This window comes from Triturus cristatus, chromosome 7 (genome assembly GCF_964204655.1).
Source record: "Triturus cristatus chromosome 7, aTriCri1.1, whole genome shotgun sequence".
Taxonomy (NCBI): domain Eukaryota; kingdom Metazoa; phylum Chordata; class Amphibia; order Caudata; family Salamandridae; genus Triturus; species Triturus cristatus.
In genome coordinates this window covers 918362653-918388727 of record NC_140590.1, presented here as the reverse complement: position 1 = coordinate 918388727, position 26075 = coordinate 918362653, and the positions used below count along the sequence as shown (strand labels likewise).

Below are 26075 nucleotides of genomic sequence, written 5' to 3'. Positions count from 1 at the left end.
GATCCACGAGGAGGACGCAGTAGTTGCAAGCTGGAACCTGGGTGTACTGCTCTGCAAGATACGCAGCTGAGGCAAGATACCCCTACAGACATGTGAACAACGGACCTCAGTGATGATCATACAGCGAATTGCATCGTATCCTATGGGTGAAGTACTTGGACCTATCGCAGGGGCTGTACAGAGAAACTGGTGACTGACTTTGTCGATGACTGTGGATCCATTATTATCCCTGAGGGGGGCTCTGGTGGCTGGGGTTGTGGGGGGCTAGCGAAGATGACTCATCATACAAAGGTATGGCTCTCATATAATGTCACAAGGGATGCAATGCTTCGCTCACACATTTTACTCAGCTGACTAAGGCGGTGCTAGTCTACCCACTGCTGCATATGATACTTTTGGGGCAACAGGCACTCTGCATATTGGGTTGGTTCTAACCCTGTGTTGCTGGGTAGCAGGAGGGGGAAGTTTGCATGTTGAGGGCAACTGCTTTGGCTTTACTTTATTATGTTTGGTTTACACTGTTGCTCAGACACAGTGACACTAGGCGGGTATAGCCAAGAGTTTGAGATGCATGGGGGGTAGGAGACAATCGCTGGGCACCTGGAGGGGGCACAAACAGACATGAACATGACTCACACACAGATGAGGCACTGGCGCAGCGAGCCTTAAGTTTCCTGATGTGGAACGTCAATGGGCTTGACAGCGCAAATAAACATACCATCGTACTTAAATATCTATGTCAGCATATCCCAGATTTAGCTCTGCTGAAGTAAACCCACCTCAGAGGCCATAGTTAAAAGGCCCTAGATAGATTTGGCTACACCCTTCTGGTGCATGCTGGCTACACCACAGGTTCCAGTGGAACAGATATTCTAAAAAAGAAAATCAGTGCCGTTCATTCCCCAAATGCACATGGTTGGATTCACTAGGTAGATATGTGGCACTATCGTGAAACTGGATGGGCAGCACCCTGAACACTGTACATACCACCGAGACTGCACAAGGCAGCATTCCCAGATGTTAGCACCTTGCTATTGGCAGAGTCACCTGGGATCCTCACGTTAGGACGGGACATGAAAGCTGTGGCTGACCCTAGTGCTGCCAGATAGAGCAGAGCTGTCCCCTCCGATGAGCCCGGTCTGATAAAGGTTTTGCAGATGCAATGGGACTGATAGTTTTGTGGCACGAACATAACCCACAGCAAAAACAATACACATATTTCTCAGCAACTCACTGCAGTTTCTCCTTTCTCGTTCATATATTTACTCAACAAATACATGTTTGCAAATTCAGAGAGCAACAGACAAGCCACATTGTATCTCTGACCATTTGCCCCACCCAAGACATTACACTAGCTCCCAAAATTGACCCCTGGCATTTGCAGAATAGGCAAACACATGGAGATGATGGACGTAGCACTGAAACATTTCCGACACTTACCCCCAGTCACAGATATGGGTTGAATCCATCATTGTTCTTTAGCTCACTTTGTCACCCCAGTTCAGACCTAGCCATTTACAAATCAGTCTTGACCCTGTCCCTCATGGGAACAGTCCAGCCCGAACTGCCAAGCCAGGTCTTCCCTGGACCGTAAACTAGCATCCTGGGAATGGATTCAGGGTAACACCCCTCATCAGTGGGAGCTGGGGGAGGATAGGGCCTGCATCTATGCGCTGGCAGTTCAATCCCGGCTGTATGATGTGGGGGAAAAGGCCAATGAATTACTAGTGTGGTTATGCAAAAGGGACAGAGGATGCAACTGGGTACTGGAAAATCCTAGATCATGTAAGTGTGCTCCAAACGACCAGAGCCACTATGGCAGGGACCTTTGACACTTACTACAAAGGTGCATACATCTTCATGACTACCATGTCTGATGCAGACTATACCGCCTTCCTGCAGGACATAGATCTCCTGACATTCTCGGAAGATGAAAGGGATGCCCTGGAAGAGGGGGAAACAGCGGTTACAATGCAGGTGTTACCACGCAGATAGGTAACAACGCGGTCATTACAACGACCGTGTTGTTTCCACGCGTGGCTTTTCATCGCAAGTAGTTTGTACGACTTGCGCTAGGTGGCGTGCAACACCAGGGAATGTGTTGGATTGTAGTAGTGATATATACTATTATATTACTACTATTATATTATTATTCTATTCATAAGTTCAGGGCGCCATCTAGCGCAAGTCGTAGAAATGAAATGCGATGTAAAGCCACACGTGGTAACAACGCGGTCGTTGTAACAACGCGGTCGTTACCTACCGCGTGGTAACACCACGCATTGTATAGTCACATATTCGGAAGAGGACTTGGTGGTAGGTGAAATAATTCTGGTGATACGGTACCACCAGTCAGGAAAGGCAGTGGTAGAACTTTATAAAAGTATGATAGATAAAATCGCAGAAGACATGCTGGCCAAGTTCCATGGAGCACGAGAGGGGGGAGCTTACTGGATGATAAAGGACTGCTACAATAGTGGGTATCCCCCAAAAAAACAATCTTCTGGCTGAGTGTGGATCATTTAGACCCCTATCTGTGTTAATAGTTAAGGCCAAGGTACTGACGAAGGCCCTGGCAACCAAGCTATAAGGGTGATCAGCTCAGTGGTCCATTTGTATACAATCAGGCTTTACCCACAGGGGAACCCGCTTATATTGGAGAACTATTTCGCTCTTGATGATGGGTAGAGCTGCTTTATACAAAATGGTGACCATCCCACGCTTCATATATGTTCTCCAAAATACACAATATAGGATTCCCCCGGGCATTTTTCAAAAGATTGACCATGAGGTAACACTATTGTTGTGGAATGTGGAAATTCACATGGTGCTTCGCAAACTCCAGAGAGGGGTTTATGACGGGGGCCTGGAGCCATGATATACTAAAATACTATTGGGCCACTCATTTAGTGGCTGTTAATGATTGAGTGTTTGCTGTTTGTGGGGAGCCGGCATACCAGGTTGACAGAGAGGCCAAAGTGTGCAGGGGTTGCCTGACAGTTGTATATGAGTGGAGACAAGAGCTTGATCTGCTGACTCATATGTAGACGGTGGTGAGGGTGTGGATAGAGACTACTAAAATATCTGGGATGGGAAGGTAAGCTGATGGACCAAACCCTGCTCTGGGACAGTGACCTTTTGAGGGAGGTGGTAAGCCTGAAAGGCTTCTCGCGATGTGCCCTGATTGGTATAGAACGACTGGGCGATGTATGGAGGGGACAATCACTGGTGACGTTGAAGATCCTGCAACAAGAATATGAGATGGCGGAGAGTGAGCATTTCAGGTACCTTTAGCTAGGACGCGTCCCGAGACGACACATACTGGAGGCGGCGCCATTGAAAGATCATCTCCTCATGTATTCACTAACAGAGAAGACCATTTCCATGATATATAGGAAAGCAGTAAATGACTTTCCTGACCCAATGCTGACACTGGGATAGGCCTGGGAAAGAGACATTGGGACATTGGAAGATGATGACTGGGCAAAAGCTCTGCAAAGCCAAAGAGCGGGGGTGATGCAAGCTCGCTTTAGGCTAGTACAAATGCAGATCTTGCGTAGCTCATACTATTCTAGTCCACAAGATAGGGCTAGGGGAACTGCACTATGTCTGCGGGGCTGTGGGGAAGTGGGTCCAATGTATTACCTTGTTTTTCAATGGATTACCTTGTTTTCTTCTTTGGAGCTTTAAGGTATTTTTGGAACATTTATCATTTAGAAAAAGGGTCTGCTGTGGTTATGTGGCACATTCCATGGTGTGGAGTTACCAGACTTGTCAAATTGTTTAGCATCTCTCGAAGCATTACAAGGAGAGAGGATATGGTGTAAAGGCCTGAGCTGCCGACTACTGAGCTGGTGACACCAAGTTCGAGTCTTGGCATCATTATCCTGTAAATCTGGGCAAATCACTTAATCTCCCCATGCCCACAGTTCAGAGCCTTCAGACTCTCACAGGTGATTTGTCGCGCATTAAAATTCCTGGATTTATTTATTTTATGTACATAATGTCTGGTGTTTTTACAATTCCATCACCTCGGAAACACCTTCAATATGTTTGTACTGCTGGGACAATTTACACCTATATGAATGCCAATTATTCTAGTAGAAACACTGTCAGTTCCCATCTGTCAACAGGGATTTCTCCCAATGGAGGCTAAGGTCATGGGTGCGGGGGGGCGGCTTTAGATCCCTATCAGGAACTGGATAAATATAACAGTCACCACCAACCCCCTGTGCTTTACTGGATGTAATCTGGGTTTGCAAAGAGTCCACCTTGGAGGATAAGGATAGCGCCAAGGTTCATAATTGCTTGATTTCTCCCCTAAGTGCATTTAACATATCCAAAACCTCTTTGTGTTGGGGGCGTGGCCAAGCGGTCCAACATGGCAGATGCACCTTAGCCTGGCTCCCAAAACCCCGTTAATATCCTCTATGATCCTGCCGGTAAGCAGCAATTTCTTACCCTGCCTGGCTCACCGCCAAGTTGCTCAGGGCCCTGGAACACAATCTAGAGGTCTTCACACCGCATGTGCCCAAACAAAGGTGAAAACCCTTGATCGGGTGATCTGAGGCAGCACAGCCTAGGAGACGCAGCGCAACAACGCCCTGCCGTACATGTGACCCCGGAAGATAAAGCTAAGAACGGGCGCCGCAGAGGGCTAGGACCCTGGGGCTGCTTCCCGAACCCAGAGGGGTGGCAGTCATCTATCCTGCTCAACAGCCCCACACTGAACAGGGGGAAGTGCACGAGGCAACACCCTGCCCGAGACAACGCCCACCTGACCTGGTTGGAGCACTCGCGAGACTCCCCAGGGGTCGCAACCTGAGCCGAGGGCCGGATCCGGGGGTCGGGAGGAGCCAGAAGAACCAGAGAAGGAGAGCGGCCCTCCTTGTATTAGACTTTGCATTCGCTGGGAATTTTTTCATTGAGGGCACATCAATATATAGGAGGCTGGTGAGGAGCTGGGTTCCTCGGGCGCCCGGGTCTACTTCTTCAGGGCCGCAACTGGGTTGGATTGGGCGGAACTGCAGCAAAGAGAGGAGTGCTCAGGAAGGCCAACTTGATCACACCTGGCACAGATACACTAGGACGGCACCGCGTGGACTCAAGGGGCAAACATTGTGGAGCCAACCTACAAATCTAGTTACGGAGAAGCACCGGCCTACATTCATTATTATATACAGTAGAACTAAGGCTACCTGGATAAGCCCCACCCCGACAGTCACAGGACAGACAGAGAACACCGGAACGCCCGTTAGAGGTGGGGGGTGCTTCGACTGCGGAGGCGGCTGGGCTAGGCCCCGGTGCAGCTTTTGGTTGAGGGGCGGCCCTACTTTGTGCCTGGAACCCGGCATGCGACCATAAGACCCGTAATGTTAATGTTAATGTTAATACAACTTATTGAGCGCACGAATACCCGGAGGTGTCTTGGCGCTAAAGCAATGGTGAGCCCTAGAGGAAGCAACTAGTTCTGAAAAAGCCATGTTTTTAGGTGCTTTCTGAAGGTGGTAAATGAGCTGGCATTTCTAATAGCAAATGGTAACTTATTGCATAATTTTGCTGTGCCGTACGAGATACTACGGCCTCCCCAGCATAAGGTTCGAATCCTTGGAACCATCACAAGTCTGGCATCTGAAGAGGGCAATTGTCTGGCTGGGTGATACCAGGAGAATAGCTTTTTAAGAAACATTGCTCCGGCCTTGTAAGCTAAGCATAGCGCCTTGAACTTAATGCGCTGCCCCACCGTGAGCCAGTGAAGTCTGCGAATTTCCTTGGTTACAGACTCATATTTAGGGACATTTAGTAGAAGTCTTACAGATGCGTATTGAATCATCTGGACCTTTGTTAGCTATTGCTTCTGCATATTTAGGTAAAGTTTGTTGCAGTAGTCTAACTTTGACTGCACAAGTGTAGTCACTACCGCCCTTTTGGAGTCGTCAGGAATATATGGTAAATCTTCTTCAATTTCTTGATCAGAAAATGGGCGGTAGATACGATGGCATTAGTCTGCTGAGGTAAGTTGAGTCTATTATCGATCAGCACCCCCGGGTTTTTTTACTTCTGGACTGATTTTGGCAGTTCCTCCATCTCCGCCAGCCACCAAAGGCCATCCCATCTGGGTAGCAGATTTCCAAAGATTACTACTTCGGTTTTCCCAGAATTGAGCTGGAGACAGTGGTTTCCCTTCCATCTATTTATTTCCACCATACAGCTTTGAAACTGCATTGATGGGGAGGCTTGATGTTCATACGCTGCCACCACCAACTGGGTGTCATCAGCGTCTGAAGTAAGACTAAAACCGAAGTCTTGGATCAACGGGGCAAGTTCTGAAACATAAAAGTTAAAAAGTGCCAGACTAAGCGATGAGCCCTGTGAGACCCCGCAAGGAAGGACCCAAGGTGTTGATGTGGACTGGGTTAGTGCCACCTTTTGTCTCCTATCCTTAAGAAAGGAGGGCAGCAGAGCTAGTACCAGGCCCATGACCCCTAGCATTTCCAGCCGATCTAGCAGTAGGTTATGATCCACAGCATCGAAGGCTGCCAAGAGATCAAGGAGGATGAGGGCTGCAGCAGCCCCATTATCCATTACCTTCCTGATCTCTTCGGTGGCTTTAATTAGTGCTGTTTCTGTACTGTGTTGTGGGCAAAAACCAAACTGGGAGGGATTGAGCAAGTCATTTTCTTGTATGAACTGTGATAGCTGCCTGTTCATAATTTTCTTCACTATTTTTGCCAGGAGTGGCAATCTTGATATCGGGCGATAGTTATTGGGATCAGGGTAATCTAAATTGTTTTTTTTTTATCAGAGGCAGTATTGATGCATCCTTCCACATAGACGGAAAGGTATCGGAAGTGAACATATTGTTAAAACTTTCTGTGGGTAAAGGGCTAACCTCCTTCGCTATCACTTTCATAAAAGTGGGAGGACAAGGATCTAGATGGGATCCAGATTTAGTTTTGTTGATGTGTTTGTCCACTAGTTCTGTGTTAACCAGCAAGAAGCTATAAAAAGTCTTATCACTGGGATCTGAGCATGGACGTATGTCAATAGGAACCGGAGTGGAGACAGTTTCAAAAGAATCAGAGATATTTTTGACTTTATTTCTAAAAGCGTCAGCAATAACCTCACAAAAACTGTAGTTGTTCTTAGTGCATCTTTTCTTTGGCAGAGAGGAAAGCTCCTCTACTACCCTGAACAGTTCTTTGGCGGAGTTCTTGGCTTTTTCAATCTACCTCGTAAAACATGCCTTTTTGTCTGTGATCAGCAGTGTTTTGTAATGAATTAAGGCTGCTTTATAAATGCCTATATCTGTTGTATCATATCTTGTTCTCCAGTGCCTTTCAGGTCTGCAACATTTTTGTTTTTCCTGGCTTAAGGCCTCAGTAAACCCAGGGGCTGAAGGTGGGTTACGGTTCCCTGAACTTTTTCCGATGGGCTTACAGTTGACATTATAGATACTCCCCCCATCATTGATTTAATAGCCGTTCCCGCCGCTCCAGCCAGATGGCCAATATGTTTAAAGGACAATCAGCTGGGCCAGCTACAAAGCAGAGTACACTGCATAAATATACTGGAGGTGGCACCAGTTCTACTACCACCAATGATGCGACTGCTACAACACCGGACACCTCTACGATTCTGGCTGCGATTGCCCAATCGCGTGACATGCTCGACACCAAAATAGGTGCGGTCGGAGATGATGTTATGCTACTGTGTCAAGATCTGTGCAATGGTGTGAAGCACGTAACTCAAGCTGAAACCAGGATCTTGGGGCGGCAGATGCCATCACTACACTGAAGGGGAAGGTCACCACCCTTGAAATGCTTATGTGGGGACTTGCCATGCAGGTGGAGGTTGCAGAAAGCAGGGCTCGCCGTAACAATTTACACTTTGTGGGATTTCCAGAGGGGTGCGAGGACACGGACAAGTGCGCATTCCTGGACTAGTGGTTCAAATCCTGGATTCCAGATGGAAATCTGTGTCCTTGCTTTATACTAGAGCGAACTCACTGAGCCCTCTCCGTCAGGCACCCGCTGGGTGCAGGCGGTGATTGCGCAAGTCCTAAACTACCACAACAGGGACACCATTTTGAGACAGGCCCGGGTGCAGGAGTCTCTTACCTTTGCATATCAACCAATAATGATATTTCCTGACTACACCAAGCTGGTGAAGCAGCAGAGGCAATATTTTACGGCTGCGAAGTCACGTCTGCGGGAATTACAAATTACATACATGCTGCTCTTCCCGGTCCACCTCTGAGTCAGGTATAAAGACAGCACACTGTTCTTCGACACCCCTGAGGAGGTCTTCCAGTGGGCGGAGGAACGCCGACTGGTCAAACCTCGCATGCCACCACCTCGGGACTCGGATTTGTTCTCTGGGGTCCTGCGCCTTCACCAGTACAATAACAAACAGGATAAACTAAGGCATCGATCGAGATCTTCCTGGCGTTCCCACTCTCAGGGAGACAAACAGGCTGAGAAAGCAAACAATTGACACACATACCATTTAATATTGGCATCCCAAGTTATGGAGCCGACAGGGTGGGATATAGTATGCAAGGTGTCCACCCACTGGCATCTCTAAGGACTTTCTCATCCGAAATGCCGAGTTAGATCCCCAGGACACCAGTTAGGGCTGGGATCTCTGGGGACCCATTGGATTGTTTCAATTGTTATCCCCTGTTGGGGTGAGATCTGTTTACAAACCGCAACAGATACTTCATCGTTCCTAGAGTTATTGGGGTGGGATGGGGTGGGTGAAGGAGGCAGGTGGGAGGTACAGTTTGTAAGGTTGTTAGACTTAGAGATTCGAAAATGCCAATACTGTGTTATCTTCTCTTGGTATATGCATCACACAGCTATTCATCTGCTTTGCAGCGTAACATGACTACGTACCTTAATAGAATGAATCCAATAGGGAAAATCAAGGTGGTCATCTGGAATGTTAGGGGTCTTCGACAAGATCACCCTGACCAGGACATATGCCGCCCTGCAGCTATACAACACACACAGAGGGAATCATGCCTGGGACCACTAGTGGACGCACTGGGATGATCTGACACGTGGAGGATGCTGCACCCAGCAGATATCAGCTTCACGTACTTCTCGACGGTTAATGGGTTGTTTTCTAGACAAGATTACATTTGTTTTTACTAGAGCACATACATATCGACTGTCTGGGGTGGATATCCTACTTAGAGGCCTATCTGACCACTCCCCAGTCCAACTACAGCTCGAGATAGGTCCAAGATGGTCAGTGTTTCATTGGCGGCTATTGCCTTCGCATCTACATAACTCAAGCTCTAAAACATGCCTTCATAAAGCCCTGGTAGCATACTCTGCATTGAATGAGGGGACGGTGGAATCTGCTACTACGCTGTGGGAGGCCATGAAACCAACCCTCTGAGGATTTGACATAGGCCACTGCACAGTGGTTAAACATCAGAAAAGACAGTAATACAACTCGAAGCTCGAATCTAAACCGAGCTTCTGGCACAAGAATGAGATGGTGGTAGCACTCGCCCCCAATTAGGAATCTTGCAGAGAAGTCACCAAAGCATCCAGCAAGATGAGGCAAAACACATATGGCATGCCACACAAAGCTGGATTTATCAATGGGTGATAAGTCAGGGAAAATGCTACATAGATTGGGTCAATATTCTCTGAAATAAATACAACTACCCATGATTAAATCAAGCACCTGCAAGATGATCACCGAACCCTCACATGTTGCCGGCGCCTCTGCTGAATTCTATCAAGCACTTTACGCTAAATGCGAAGTCCTCTCAGAATCCTAGATTGAAGACTTCTTTCGTGATATCCCGCCCGGACATTAACAGCCGCTGCACGTGAATCCTTAGATAGCCCTATTACTCTGGAGGAATTCACTTCAGCGGACACAGGGATAGGTTCAGGCAAATCACCAGGACCCAATGAATTCCCTAGGGAATTCTTCAAAATGCATATAACGATACTAGGCCCACGGTACGTCGCAACCCTTAATGAGGCCCTCAGGGCAAAATGTCTGCCTCCTGACTGGAGACACGCAGAGATAGTGGTCTTTCTGAAAGAGGATCGCCCACCTGAACTATGTGCATCCTATCAGCCAATATCTTTACTTAATATTGAAGCCAAGATACTCGCTAGGATATTGGCAGATAGGCTGATACCACACCTTCAAGTCTTGATCCATCTAGACCAGGACGGCTTCATGCCACAACGAGCGACTTGACATAATCTAAGTAGAGCTTATAACGCAATGGCCACCATTGACAGACTAGAAATGCCAGCAGCCTTACTACTCGTGGATATGGACAAGGCATTCGATTCGGTCAGCTGGACCTACATGTTCATATTACATGGAGCCTAGGTATATAGCACTAGTCAAATTGTTATACACAGCCCTGAAAACGTATAACGCGGCAGATGGTCAATTAGTTACAGAGGTGATAATATAGGTATGAGAACAGAGAGTCTATTGACTCACTCATGGATATACCAAATAGGTGCATGACCAAGATCATAATATATACAGATACAAGGCATAGTTAGAGTTAAGTTTCTATTGAAGTTATTGTACAGGGGCTTTCCTTGACTCAGACCGCACAGTGGGGAACAGGAAATAATGTCTATATCTGATGTTTTCTACTAAAGATGTGTTTTTGCATAATGTTCGAATACCCTGTAATGTATACTTAAAACTAATAAAATATGTTTTAAAAAAACTTCCTTTGTGTGAGTGGTATTATCGCTACCTTGCTCTAAATTCTTCTCAATGTACATCCTACCCCCTCAGATTCCTAGGAGCACAAGGTCTATGGCTAAATAGGTTTCAGTTGGTGACTCAGGTGTCCTGAGAAGTTCCAATCTTCTGCGGCATTCCACCATAGGGACAGTAGTTGCACATGCAGCTGATGACACTTTCTCCGTTGGATCTGTGCTCTTTCCATCCAGTAAGACATTACCCAAAGCTGGGGCAGCGGTTAAACAGATGTAGCGTATCACCCACATTGGACTGACCCAAGGTCTCCATGGACCATTGCTTGCTGCCCACACACTTCAGCCTCTCAGAAATTGCTGGAACCTTAGGAACAGACCGACAGGATATTGTCCGTTTGGTTGGCTTAAGAATTGATTCAACCACCTCTATCAGATCATCGATTACGTTAATTGTACAGTTGGGTGCAGCATGTCCCACAGGATCTTTTAGTTTTTCTGCCCCATGGGGGCTTTCAGCTTCTTTTCTTTTCCCCATTGAAAACATAGGCAGATAATTTTAGTACAATCCACTCAAAGAATCTAGATAATAAACTAGCATCAATTTTAACATGATACACAAACTGTGCAGAAAAAAAGGTAATGGACCATACCAAATGCCTGATAGTTATTCAGATGTGGAGGCAATAGGGGTGACCCAGGCGACCTTTTCTTCATGATGGGTGAGGACGGGCTTGCCCTTGGCCTGGGCTTGGCCTGGGAGCGGCCTGGATCTAGTGTGAATCATGGGCCACAAAGTCCCTTGCAGCGTGGTTTCTCTCCCTCGTAGTGGGGCAGCTAGAGGTGCTTAGTAATGCTTCTTGAAAGTGGTGCTGCCTCCTTCCCCCACCAGAACGCACGAGTCAAGGAATCTTGGGACACAAAGTCCATAGCAGCGTAGTTTCTCTCCCACACAGCGGGACAGCTGGAGGTGCTTGGTGAGAGTGGTTCTGCCTCTTCCCCCACCAGCACGCACAAGTCAAGGATTCCTAGGGCACAAAGTCCCTAGCAGCATGGTTTCTCTCTGGGCAATGGGGCAGCTGGAGGTGCTTTGTAGTGCTTGTTGAAAGAGGTCCTGCCTCCTACCTGCACCAGCATGCACAAGACAAGTAATCCTGGGCCACGAAGTCCCTAGCAGCATGGTTTCTCTCCCAGGCAGCAGGGCAGCTGGAGACTCATTGTAGCGCTTGATGAGAGTGGTCTCACCTCCTTCCCCCACCAGCCCACACAAGTCAAGAAATCCTGGCACACAAAGTCCCTAGCAGCATGGTTTCTCTCCCACGCAGAGGGACAGCTGGAGACTCATTGTAGCGCTTGATGAGAGTGGTCCCACCTCCTTCCCCCACCAGCACACACAAGTCAAGGAATCCTGGGACACAAAGTCCCTACCTAGCAGCATTGTTTCTCTGGTGACAGTAGTATAGATACAGGCTCCTCTTGGAATCTTACTTTTACTGGGGATTTCGCATCTATCAGTGAGATACAATAAGTACCCATGAATACTAATTCCAGTTCAATAAATAACTAAACAAAGGTTGCAATGTGTTCTCGTTTATCTATACATTAACGTTCAGTCTAATATTCTTTAGAAAAGAAAATTCATCAAATTCTAGGGGCTGCAGTACAAGATATTTTACCACCAACTGACTTCAGAACTGGAAACTAAATTTGGAATTAAAAATCTCATTCCTTGAGAAACAATTGAGTAATAACAATAATTTGCTGTATGTCTGAAGGACATTAAGATCAAATCTGTTTTTGGAAATTGCTCACATTAATTTAGCGCACTTTGTTATAGTGTAATTCGCACAAAATAAATGTGACAGAATGGGATATACAAATAGAAGTGAATCTCTCGTTATCTACTGTTTTGACATTTTGACCATCACCATGCACAACAGCCTAGCGCCATCATTTGATCGACCTACAAGAACAATACAATGCACATATTTCTGACCAGCATCTGTCCATGTAGGAGGGCTTAAAATCTACCTACTGACAATGCTGCTAAAAAAAGGGTTGTCATACATGGCAAGTTTCCTTTTAAATGCGATTGTACAATTATGACCGTGCAACACAGGAACAAGCCCATAACTTCTGATGGTAAGATTCTTAGCCAAATAATATCAATGACATGGGAACGGGAGTATTTCTAGCCTATACATTAAAACGTACACATCCATTTGCACACTTGAGCATTTCATTTTCTCGCTTACTTGTTGGCAAACATAGATTACATGATTGCTTATTCGGTAGACTGGAGTGGTTTTAGAAATTTTCAAAATGTAACTTCATTTTAAGAAGAAATGCAGGAAGATAATAGAAAAATATAGTTACACTGTAATAGGAGGTGAAAGTGGTTGCTATACTGTCAAAGTTATAGTCGTTTATTGTGTTTACGTACTCAACATAAAAATCTTAATATATGCATTAATTACAAAAAAGAGCTATAGCAAGGCAGACCTTCACAACTTCCTCTCCATCCACAATCTTTAGCTTCTCCAAATTTTCCTGCAAAAGTTCTGGTTTCATACGCCATTTCAAAAGGCCCAGTAATCCGACTGAAAGAGAAAATATAATTTATTAATTTTATGACAATTTTAATAATGTCTACACTGTTAAATAAACTGAAAGGAAAAATAAGGCTACGTACCATTCTGGGTCAATTTTGTAGAACACACAAGTGTTGAAATAGAGAAAGCATCTCTGGAGCTTATAGAAAGACCTGCAGCACTACTGTTACTCCTGGTTAAAGTAGATCCTTTGTGATCCATATGTTGACGAGAAGAAGGAAAATTCAAGTAGGCATTCACATCCTCCATTTTCTTACTGTCGCCCTGAGAAACGACAATTTATTTTAAATAATCCATTCAAACGCAGTTTATGTGCACTTTTTAAAGACATTAGGCTGAATCTCTGAACAGTGCTGCTGTTGAGGCATCAGATAGATATATTTTTCCACATGTTAACATCCAACCATACCTACTTATTGAACATCAACCAATATTCAAGGCTGACCCAACAGAGGTATAGTGGTGACTTGAAGACAATCTGTACTATAGTGCATTAGGAGAAGTAACACATAGTCATCTAAATCTGACGTGGAATTCCAGAAGAAAATCTAGCCAATGTTGGACTGAACAATTTAAAGAAACCTCTACAACTGTTTTAAGGAAGAACTGAAGAAACAGGAACCTTCCTCATAAGAAAAATGGGACAAACTTCTAAAAGGGTCTGCCAGTACACTTGATGCATTTTACAGAAGCATACAGTGAGTCATGGGGAAGTACTATTGTCATAACTTTCTTTACTTACCATTACTCACCCTAATTTGGGGAGTTATGTGTATGCTCAATGGTATTGACAATAAAATAGGCCCACAAAATGCTTTAAATGTATTCACAAAGTGAAATCTATTTGTTACAGCAATAGCTTTATTTCTTATTTTGTAAAATAAGGAAATCAACTGCGGCCATGGCACGAGTTTCTGAACAGATGAATACACAGATTCCCTGACAGGTTAAGTGAAAGATCAGTATTAAATAGTCTACAATGCTCATTCCTTGCTATACTGGAAATTAATACACAATATGCATGTCTGTAAAGTACACACTCTTACCCTTAAGTATTGTACCACTGAATAACTGGTGTTGATTATTATCCAATGTATAGGTATGACTTATTTTTAGCTTTGTGAGTACAAAAAGCTGAGTGACCATAGGGACTATCACGAATCCTACCATTGGGTGCATCAGACCACTGCACCACTGGGCCAGGCTCTTATACGCCTCCGGGTTCTTAAGTTGAGTTGTAAACAAATGGAGATACTAGTAATAGCTTATTTGGCCAAGTCATTTCTAGGATTGGATCTAATTTGCAAACAGGATTTAATATTTGTTGTCTCCTGGAAGTGAGATCATTATTGCTGGTACAGGAGATCACCATTTGTATGACTTTTCAATCACGAGTTTTGGAAGTAAAACTCAAAACCTAAAAAATCAATACAAAATCATTGCAGTTAAACTAAAATGATATTATTTTTTTTTACATGTTTGCTGTGATGCAAATTAGATAGATAACACTGCCCATGATTCACTGACTTGTGCATGGTAGGAAGGAGAGGAGACCACTCTCAACAGGCATCACAAAGTGCCTCCAATTGCTCTGTTGCATGGGAGAAAAGCCATGATGCTAGGGACTTTGTGTCCCAGGAGTCCTTGACCACTCTCAACTAGCACTACAATGCGCTTCCAGCTGCCCCACTGTGTGGGGCGCATCCAGGCCGCTCACATTAACCAACAACACTCTATCTTCTCTCATGCACACCGAGCACCTATTTTTCTAAGTATTAGAACTATGTGGTGATGAAAGAGCAACTGTGTTGCCACATTCAGTTTACGTTAATACCTTATTTAAATAAATTACATTTGTTGCGAATACCAAATATGGCACTGTGAATGCTGGTTTAATTTTACCTTTGTGTCTAAAATTGTTTACTGTTACTGTGACCACCCTCATATTGTACCGTCAAGAGGGATATCAGCAAATTCTGATTCTAACTTCAGGGTAACTCAGGATTTGTTTGCCTTTTTCTTGAAACCTATTTTTGTTAGTTGTAAATCTCTCTGCACTTTACCCCAGCTAAACAGTGGTAATGTGTCTGTGCCCCGCCTGGTAAACATAGTAAAACTTGTATACACCTGATTGGCACATTTATTCTAATTAAACGTCCCTTGTATGGTACTGCATGTACCCAAGACCTGTAAATTAAATGCCAAGTGTGAGCTTCAGCACTCATTCTACCACCCATTATATAGTGCACTATAAAGCATTCCACTGCAGCCTGAGTTTGCAGTTTAAAACTTCTCTTTTGATCTGGAAATATAAACATTTTGCCAGGCTTAAATCTTCCTTTAGAAAACTTATAAATCACCCCAAACAAGGGTCCTAAAGGCCTACAGGACAGGGCTCATGGTATTTGAAATGTAGGGCTGATATATTGAATTTATTACATGTCCTGGCAGTGAAAAATCTCCATAGTCGTTTTTCACTGTGAAAAGGCTGGCTATCCTATAAGAAAACACTGTGTTACAGTATAACAACTTATAGTGGTTATCTTGAGTTTGGAAGCAGCTAGAAAAATGGTTCAATGACTCATTTTAATAATAATTTTAAATCCAGCTTAATGGTCAAGTCAGGTTTTATATTACTATTTCGGAAATTACACATCTAGAAAGTTGTCATTTTGGTGCCTAAAAAAACTGTTTCCTGCCAGTATCCAGCTGTAACTTGTCTACTGATGACTCTCCTGTCTTGAGATGTTTATTGTTCCTGGACAATGGACAATGGTCTTGAGAGCGGGGAGGTGTTATTCTCCTTGAACAGCATGGCTTGTAACTGTGCCTAGCCTGAGTTTCAAAGGGTGCTTACCTTATCAGTGACTGATGAAGCTCACACCTAGGCCTGCCTCCCTTTTGTCTCTCTTGTCAGGCTGGCACCAAACCTAGTGGGAGTGGAGGAAATGACAAGAACTGCTTTAGGAGGTGAACAAGGGCTTGCCCTCCATACTCAGACTGGCATTGAGCATAAAGGTGGACCTCACAGACCTTCCCTTGGAACACTATTGGACCTGTGAAAAATCAGAAGGAGGACAGCCCTGCTGTCTGAAGAACCATAAGGAGCACTGGACCTGCTTTCCTTGAACCAAGGACCCCAAAAGTGACACCAAAGGTCAGTTGGCTGACTATCTATTTGAGCTATGGAGACACAACAAAATACTGGAGATCCTTTTCTTGTAATTGCTCAGCTGATCAATAACAATTGGGCCTGCCTTGGACCCTGCTCCTGTTGGAACTAGCCCTAACTCCCAAGCACTGGCCACCAGGTCCTGGACCCTTGACTTCTGCTAGAGTGTATTCCTCCTTCCCACACTGCAAAAGCTGGGACCTAGAAACATTTTGGCAATTTTCCGCCTGGAGAATAAACGGAGACCAGGAACGCCATCAAAGTTGCTGCAGGCGAATAGCCGGTTGGCCTCATATTGCTGGTTTTCTCCACTGAAAAAGATCTGACTTTCAGAAATGTTTCTAAGTCAGAACGTAGAGGACCAACACCGAGCCATGACCCGTCAATGTCATGGGCTTCTTGGGCACAGACTTTGAACTTCACTTGTTCAGAGCTTTCTTGTCTTCATTGACGACCCGCTGTCGTCGAGCCCCACTTTATCCAGCTTGAAGCTTGCTCTACCGACAACTCTACAACAGTCACATTTTCAGAAGTCAGAAGGTAAAATTTCCACCTGGATTAACCTAGTTCCTGTATCCGACCTGCGCTCAATCATGGTCTACTTTAACTTTTATCTTTAATCCAGTCTAGCGCGACCAGATAGACACAGCTGAGGCTTTGTGATTTTTGGTACTATTTTTATTTTAGCAATTCATATCTCTGGTTCTACTGATTGGAGTTTTGTTTTTGTGCCATTTATTTATTACAATTTACTCTATTGAGTTTGGTGATTCATCCTGACAAGGTTTATGATTAATATTTGAGGTGGAATCTCACCTCCTTAACAAATGCTTCAATTTCTCACACCCACTATGAGTAATATAATGTTACTATACTTATTAGGTCCAATAATGGTTTCAGTAATTTAAACCTGAACTCGGCCACTGGTAGCTATGGCACAGAGCAGACAGGCTTAACTTAAGAGAATGTGTGAAGCATTTAGAAGTACCAAAAGAATTAAAAATCTAAAACATAACACAATAAAAATCCTACTCCAATTTATATAAATAAAGAATATTTTAATCAACAAAATGGTACCAAAACAACAAAAATCCAAAAAGGGGAATCGAAGATATGAATTTAAATATTTTGAAATAAAAATATAACCAACATGTGCAAAGCGCCAACCGTGGGAAACTGGTGACATTGAAATGTTAAGTTTTAAGGCTGACAGCAATAGAGCGCAGGTCGGATACAGGGTCAAGGTTGGTCCTGATCAAAGGGTTACCTTTGGACTTAGAATATTTTCTGACAAGGTAGAGTCCTCAGGGGGCAAGGCTGTAGGCTAAATCTGAAGATGAGCTTGTCAATGATAGGTTGACAAAGGATGAAGTTGCAGTGAAGCTGTTAGAGTCTTTTCTGAAAGTTGGATGTCCTCAGTGGAGCAGGACTGCAGTCTGTAGCTGAAGAGGGTTCAATGTTGTAGGATGCCGGTCAGCATCGGACATGCTCAATTAGAATTGCTGCTATGGAGAAAAATGTAGTGGTTAGACAGGATGAATACCTGCCAACACTTCTAAGACCTCAGCACCGGCACTTAGGGGGTAAAGACTCACTCCAACCGAAGCCACCACCACAGTCCAAGGCAAGTCCAATTGAAACTAGTCAGCTGAACTATTTCAGGAAAGTGGACTTCTTTCAGTTCTTCTTGTCTCTGTAGCTTAACAGGAGCTCAGCCAAATGACCCTTGGAGTCTATTTCTTTGTCCTGGGTACAAGTGGGAGCATGTTAGAGTTCTCACAGAACTGAACAGCATGTGCAGTCCTTCTGTCTTCTACAGGCACAGTAGTGTTCTAAAGAGGGTGTCACATTTATTACTAGCACTAGCCGATGGGTGGGGGGAAAATTTTAGAAGGGGTCACCCTACCACATTTTACAGCAATTCCTGTGTGCCCTACTGCAAACAATCCCACAATGATCCTCTCTATCTAAATCCAATAAAAAATAACCCATGCTCCCTTCTGCAGAACTCCTGTGCAAACAATATGTGGTCACTCAAAACCATTTTTGGGGGCAGCTTCTCTCCCACTGGAAGAAGGACAATAGGGGTTAGGGCCCAGATGTGAGGTACATCTGCCTGTCACAGGTCATGTCCCTTTGAAGATAGTTAAGTTTCTGGACACTGCACAGATAATCATCCTGTCAAAAAATTGGCATTTCTCTACAACTTCCCATAAAGTTTTGTTCTTGGAGATATATAGCTTTGTCATCTGCCACAGTGGATTATACAAGCCTTTAAATGCTTGATACAGCCGTGTTATTTAGTTAAGGGTTTAATATAGCACTTAACTAACCCAGTGTGTTAGAGTGCTTGACAAGTAAAAACTCTACCTCAAAGTCCGAGTGTACTAACAACAGATTAGCTTTATAATTAGGACACCGCAACAACAAAATAATTTTTAAGCAAATGCAACATATTGGATATGGATGGTAGGGCAAGTAAGAGAAGACGAAGGTGCAAATGAAATTAGAAGGCGATTTGCTGAAAAGACATCAACAATGTTGAATTTTAAATGCCTATGTGTTGCTTGAAAAGAGAGGTTTTAGTTTGTTTTGGAAACATAAAAAGGTGTCTGATTCTGTCAGGGAGGGAGTTGTAGAGTGTCAGGCAGCACTGGAGAAGGTTGTGTGTGAGGCTTTCAATCAATCAAGCAGGGTTTTTTTAAAGCACGCTGCTCACCCGTGAAGGTCTCAAGGCGCGGGGGGGGGGGTTTGCAGCTCCAGATCAGCCGAAGAGCCAGATCTTGAGGCTCTTCCTGAAGGTGTGCAGAGTGGGGGAGCGTCTGATGTTGACTGGGAGCTCGTTCCAGGTCTTTGCTGCGACTTAGGAGAAGGGTCTTCCACCTGCTCTGGTTCTGTGGATGTGTGGGGTCTCTGCCAGGGCGAGGTTCCGTTTGGGTATGTGGAAGGGAAAGCTTTTGTTGAGGTATTTGGGTCCGATGTTGTGGAGGGATTTGTAGGCATGGGTGAGTAGCTTGAAGGTTACTCTCTTCTCGATGGGGAGCCAGTGGAGGTCTCATAGGTGCTGCGTCATGTGCTCATGTAGTGGGGTTCTGGATCGTTTGGAGCTTGATTAGCAGGGTTCTGTTGATTCGGGCATAGAGGGCATTACCGTAGTCCAGTCTGCTGGTTATGAGTGCGTGGGTGATGGTCTTTCTACATTTGGGGGGATCTACTTGAAGGTCTTGCAGAGGATGTGGAGGGAGTTGAAGCAGGTGGAGACGACGGCATTGATCTGGCAGGTCATGGTGGGGGAGGAGTCTAGAATGATGCCAAGGTTTCGGGCAAGGAGTGGGTGGGTTTCCGAGGGCAGAGGGACACCAGGTGTTGTCCCAGGCATTGGTGGAGGGTCCAAGGACAAGTACCTCTGTCTTCTCAGAGTTGAGCTTAAGGCACCTGTTGTTCATCCAGGCTGCAACGTCTTTCATTCTTTCCTGGAAGCTGAGTCTGGTTTCTTTGGGGTTCTCCGTGAGGGAGAGGATGTGCTGGGTGTCGTCGGCATAGGATACGATGCCGAGCCCGTGCTGCCTGACGATGGCGGTGAGGGGGGCCATGTAGATGTTGATGAGTGTGGGGCTGAGTGAGGATCCTTGCGGTACTTCGCAGTTGATCTCTGTGGGGTCAGAGAGGAAGGGTGGGAGTCTGATCCTTTGGGTTCTGCCTGTCAGAAAGGAGCAGGTCCAGTCAAGGGCAGTTCCCAGTATGCCGGCGTCGTGGAGTCTGGCGGCGAGAGTGCAGTGAAAGATGGTGTCAAAGGCTGCAGAGAGGTCTAGTAGGATGAGGGCCGCTGTGTGGCCCTGGTCGAGTAGCATGCGGATGTCATCGGTGGCGGAGAGGAGGGCGGTCTTGGTGCTATGGTTTCTGTGGAATCCAGACTGGGAGGAGTCGAAGATGCTGTTCTCTTCGATGAAGGTGGTCAGCTGGGCGTTGATGAATCTCTCGGTGACTTTGGTTGTGAAGGGAAGGAGAGAGAAGGGCCAGCACTTTTTCATGTTCATTGGGCAGGAGTCCATGGGGGCTGCTGAGTGGGTGTTCTTCATGGTCGTGGCGGTGTCTTTGGTGGTGGACGGTTTCCAGGTGGTGATGGTGGGCTGGTTGTCGGTGGTGGAGAGGAGGGTGGTGTCTGGAGTCTGTTCACTGAAGTTGTCATAGAGGGCCTTGATTTTCAGGTGGAAGTAGGAGCTGAGTTTGTTGCAGAGGTCCTGGGATGGTGTGATGTCCGTGGCTTCGCAGGGGGGTTTGGAGAACTGCTGTATGATGTTGAAGAGTTCTTTTGCGTTACTGGCGTTGGTGTGGATTTTGTCCTGGATAAAGGTCCTGGGAATGGCTTTGTATGATTCAGATTTCTTATTTTCAAATTAAAGAGAATCTTTGCTCCACAGGGTTCTTCAGCCACCGTAAATAAAGAGCAGAGAGTGAAGGGTAGGCAGGTTGTCCAAATTTCAAGGCTTTAATGATCACAGAAGTATTTTTAAATGTAATCCTTCCCCCTAAAGAGACCCATAGGAGGCAGGCCTATGAATGGGGAAAATGTGTGTTGACTTCTTTCTTCTTTGTTGTTAGGTGAGCAGTGGAATGAAACTGGGCTTTTATAGGTACCAAGGAGATTGTGTCACTCCTGTGAGAAGTACATTTCTGTAATCCGTTTTTGAGAGGACACATGCTTGGATTCCAGAAAAAAGTTGGTATGAGGGAGAGGTTTGAGGCATTTTAGGAAGAAAAGAGCTGCTTGGGATGATTTGTGAATGTGGTTGATACGAGAGTGGATGGAAAGTTTTGAATCAGTCAATAAGCCCAGGGATTTAATTTCATTGATTTAGTATGGGTAAGTGTTCAGATTTGAGTTGAGGTATCCCATTAATGTCTGTATTAGGAGGTATGTCTGTGCTGTGTAAGATTCTGCTTTCTCTAGTATTTTGTTAAGTAATGACATCCATTTCTGATTTTTTTGTTAGGGAGTTATTGAGAGTGACATTGCTGAAATCTTTGATTTATATATACATTGTTTGTCATCTGCGTATGGGTGAATGAACAACGCTGAGTCTTGCAGCATTGCTCCAACTGGTTCTATATACAATTTGAATAGAGTGGATGCCAGACATGAATCTTGTGGTACTCGATAGGGGACTGAGAGGATTTTAGAGCATGAGTCTCCAGTTTTCATTGGCTGTTTTCTGCTTTTCAAGTATGAACCAAACCACTGACGATGGGCATCAAATGTTGTATTAGACATTTGCAATCATTTTGATGACTGATGCAGGTATGTAGTCACTGGCACAGAATGTCTGTGTTTTGATCACGTTTCCCAGGGATATTTTTGTTACTGATGTAAAGTGAGCGCAAGTGTTTTTTCTGAGATGATCTGCTGGTTAGTTATGCCTTCAGGTATGGTTCTGACTTAACTTTTCACAGATGATAGATATTTTGAATGCAAATCTTTTTCAAATGCCTTAAAGGAGGTTTAACTTTAATCCTCACAATTTCATAAAGTTGTTTACATTTATTAATAAAGCTGTATGTGGATCTTTTAACATACAAATGAAGATTTCAAAACCATAAAGATATATATATATCCAATTACGCTCCCTTGTGCACTTGGCGCACAAACAGACAGGTACGGACAACTTTATTTGCTGGTGCCAGATATTACTTTATTTGATTCAAGTTAAAGTGCAATGCTCCTTCATTATATATATATATTTTATTTTATTTTCTGGGGTGAGAATTACTGGATCAGACACTTTCATCCATGTCACTCTAGTTGCCTGACTGTCATTCTTTCTTGGTGTAACTCGTATGAGAACCACTGAGTGGTTGTGTTTGGATTAATATTTTTCCTCTAGTGGTGTATGGTATGGTATATAGCCATTTCTTTCATGGTATTGTGAAAGTGATTAACTATTTTGTTTTTTTCATAGATTTAAGTAACAGGTGAATGCAGAGTTGGTTTAATTTGTTACATAGGCAGCGGGGAAACAATTTGGAAAATAGGCCATTCTCATTACCCCAGTGGATTTTGAAATTCCCAATAAATACATTATGTAGGGTAGTTATTTTTTACAGGGCGATATATATTTGCGTATTTTTTTAAATTCCTTGTGAGGATTAGATTATTTCTTTTTCCCAGAGTTTTATATAGCACGAATTTAACCCGAATGGGGTATCAGAGCGCTTTACATAGCACCAGTTACGTTACATGAGGACACACCTTCATTTTTTTTAGGCATGGGGAGATTAAGTGATTTGCCCAGAATCACAGGATGTTCAGCATCATTGCCGAGACTCGAACCCATGTCCCCAGATTCGAGGTCGACCTCCATAGCCGTTAGGCCAACTCCTCCCTTGATGCTCCCTTGATGCTCTGTATGCTAGATGCTCTGTATATTGTGTGGATGTAACAGGGTTTCATTTGGAGAACATTTTAGAGCAGTTTCTGGACCCTCAAAGGATGTTGGTATTTTTGCCTGGTAAAGAGTTACAATGGATGAGAGCAACGCCACCTTCAGTTGTTTGAGGTCCGTCAGATTATGGATCCGGGAGGAGCGAGTAAATCCACGATGACCTTTAAGCCTGGATTCCATGAGGAATGTCAGATTCATCTTAATTAGCATGATGATATCCACAATGTCAGAGTTATAAGCAATTGCAGACCTACAGTTGTACAGAAAAGATGACATTATATTTGAAGAAATGTTAGTTTACTTGTGGTAGTTTGGACTGGTAACAATCTGGTTCTGTTTTCTCTTTCCGGGGCCCCAGTATATGCCAACACATTCATGTCCAAATTCGAGCAAGATCACATTTTCAATAACATTCATTTGAGCACGAACCTAGCATTTTACTTTCGGTTCATTGACGACATTTTTTTGATTTGGACAGATTCACGAGCTAAACTAGAATCCAGCATCAAAGAATTAAATGACAAGAACAGTTTTATCAAATTCACACATAATATCAGCGCAGAATCTCTGTCTTTTCTGGATGTTCTTATTACCAAGAAAAGTAATTCTTTTACCACCTCAGTATTCTCAAAACCTACTGATAGGAACAATCTTCTGTTGTACTCGAGTTTTCATCCACCTTCTTTGTTATGCAATTTACCATTTTCACAAACATTATGCATCAAGAGAATTACATCAGACCCTAACCAGCTAGAAGAGGCAATTTTTCAACAAAGCACTAAGTTTCATGAACGGGGTTATCCAGAACAAGTCCTCAGTACAGCAGTGGCTAAAACCAAACTTAAAGACCGCAGTGAGCTATTGAAGTCACAACCAAGGAGCACTCACAAAAGACAGGTGTTTGTGTCAAAATACTCCATTACATCACCCTCCATTAGTAAAATCATTAAAAACAGGTGGGAATTGCTTCAACACGAACCTGATTTCAATGGTCTGTTTCAGGAACAGCCCTTGTTTGTGTACAAGCGTAGTAGGAATATTCAAGAATTGCTTAAAAGACCACCAGCAGTAATTCAAACATCTTTCGCAGGCATGCGGAAATGCTATAATTGCGTTAACTGCAATAATGTGATGCCAGGGAACGTTATTAATCATCCGCACACTGGGAAAGCTATTCATTTGAGATATAGTGGAGATTGTAACAGTTTGAACGTGATCAACACCATCAAGTGTCCTTGCGGACTCTTATATGTTGGTAAAACATCGCGTAAGACAAAAATTCGGATTTCTGAACATAAGAGTTCGATCCGCACAAAAAAACAGAAGTCTCATCTAGCTACACACTGGATTGAACACCAACATACCATTGCCCAATTAAAGTTCACAATACTTGAAGTGGTACCTCAAAAAATGGATTTGGACACTCCCAAATTATTGGCACAAAGGGAGGTCTGGTGGGTAAAAATTTTACATACACTGGTACCAGCAGGACTTAATGACAAGATAGAATTCGCTTGCTTCTTGTGAATTTGTCAAGATTGTAAGTACTGTCCTCACTACTTCTTCGTGGCTAACTACACTTCGCTTTTATATCTTCACTTAGCATGAATTATTTTTTTATGATCATCTTCCTTAGTTACAGTGAACTTACCAGCAGTTGACACTTTATGTGGTAGATATGATTCTCAGTCTTTTAGACTTCATCAATATCACTTCTTTATCCTAATCTTTATGGCTTTCACACATTTTCATTCATGGGTTTGTTGTCTAGTTTTTCTATTTGCTACTAGGTTACTTCTATGGTGGCTAAACTTCTCATGTAGTATTCGTTGGTTTCAGTTATAATTATTTCATATTTCATTGCTAACATTATCGGTTTCCAGCTTCCTCCTGAGAGCGAGCTCTTATTAACACGAAGCAACTTACAGTAACACGAGGTTCGTTTTATGTGTTTTAAGGCGCGCCATTTTAGATCGGGTCGGCAGGAACAACAGAGGTCTTTAGTGTTAGTCCTTTCTCCAGTGTGTTGGCACGCGCATCGCGCATGTGCACGCACACACGTTATCGTTGGATTTAAGTACCGCTATGAGCTACGCTAGCTCGCGGTTACAGCGTGATCTCTAACTTCGTAGCAGCAGCTGTTTCAATGCTTTAGAAATCCAGGTAAGGTTCAACTACAGTTTCTTTACTAGAGAGCTTGCAAGTACGGTAGTTAATGAATAAATTAGGGCTTCTTATCAGTAACCAGGGTTTGCGGTTTGTTGTTTGGAATGACAGGTTGGAAACTCACTTTTACCGAGTTTGGGCGCTTTGTGGTTATCAACTCTCAGAGTACACAACCTTCTGACGTGGACTTACTGGCAAAGGATAGAGGTAAACGCGTCTTTTAAGCACAGGAGTCGTTTCGTTTTGATAAGATTGTTTGTAATAATTCACATGAGTAATACAGTCAGTGACCTCATCCCTATTTTGTACACAGGCACCTGACCAGGTAGATATTCCCATGGGGATCATCAACCGGAAAACAGTGTTTTGCAGTATTCTTTCATGAGTGCTTTGGAGACGTGTTTAGTTGCCACACCGTAGCTGTACCTTTTCAGTCAGGAGGACATTCTTGTTGTCACTGATTAGTAGCTATTTGACATGGACATGCGACGGCTTTTTCGTAAGATCTAGTAGTTCAATTTTGTTTACTTTCTCCACTTTTTAGAATAACTTTATTTCACACACCTTGATAAATCAACGGGGAGTGGTGCACAGTGGTTTACTTTGGGTTTAAGGTTGTTTTTCTGTTGGTTTCAACACGATAATACATTCATACACTGGTTTAACATTGGACTTTTCTATCTTTTAAACTCTGCATGCAGGACAAGTACAGGTGTGCGAAGGCCACTCTGGCCATCAGACGATGTATCAGTTAAAAAATTGTACATGACATTGCATTGTACACAGTTAATTGTTGCAAACGTGTTTCTCTGTTTTCTCTTTTTTTCTCTCATTTATAGTCCGCTGAAGAAGGGATTACCGAAAATCCCGAAATGCATTGGGCTACATCAATCTTAACCGTCATGTTGTCAAATAACATTTGCAATTCTGATGATTCAATTAATTGTTAATTGACAAGTTTTCATTT

At 44.0% G+C, this 26075-nt stretch overlaps 1 protein-coding gene across 1 annotated transcript in view; it reads right to left on the bottom strand.

Annotated features, from left to right (window-relative positions):
* Positions 1–26075, bottom strand: part of DOCK2 (dedicator of cytokinesis 2) — a 1824799-nt gene that overhangs the window by 1370015 nt on the left and 428709 nt on the right. Inside the window, exons 18-19 of the mRNA XM_085617853.1 lie at positions 13411–13594; positions 13221–13318 (exon numbers count right to left, since the gene is read on the bottom strand). Of these exons, the coding sequence (XP_085473979.1) occupies positions 13221–13318; positions 13411–13594 (282 nt within the window). The remainder of the gene's footprint in view (positions 1–13220; positions 13319–13410; positions 13595–26075) is intronic.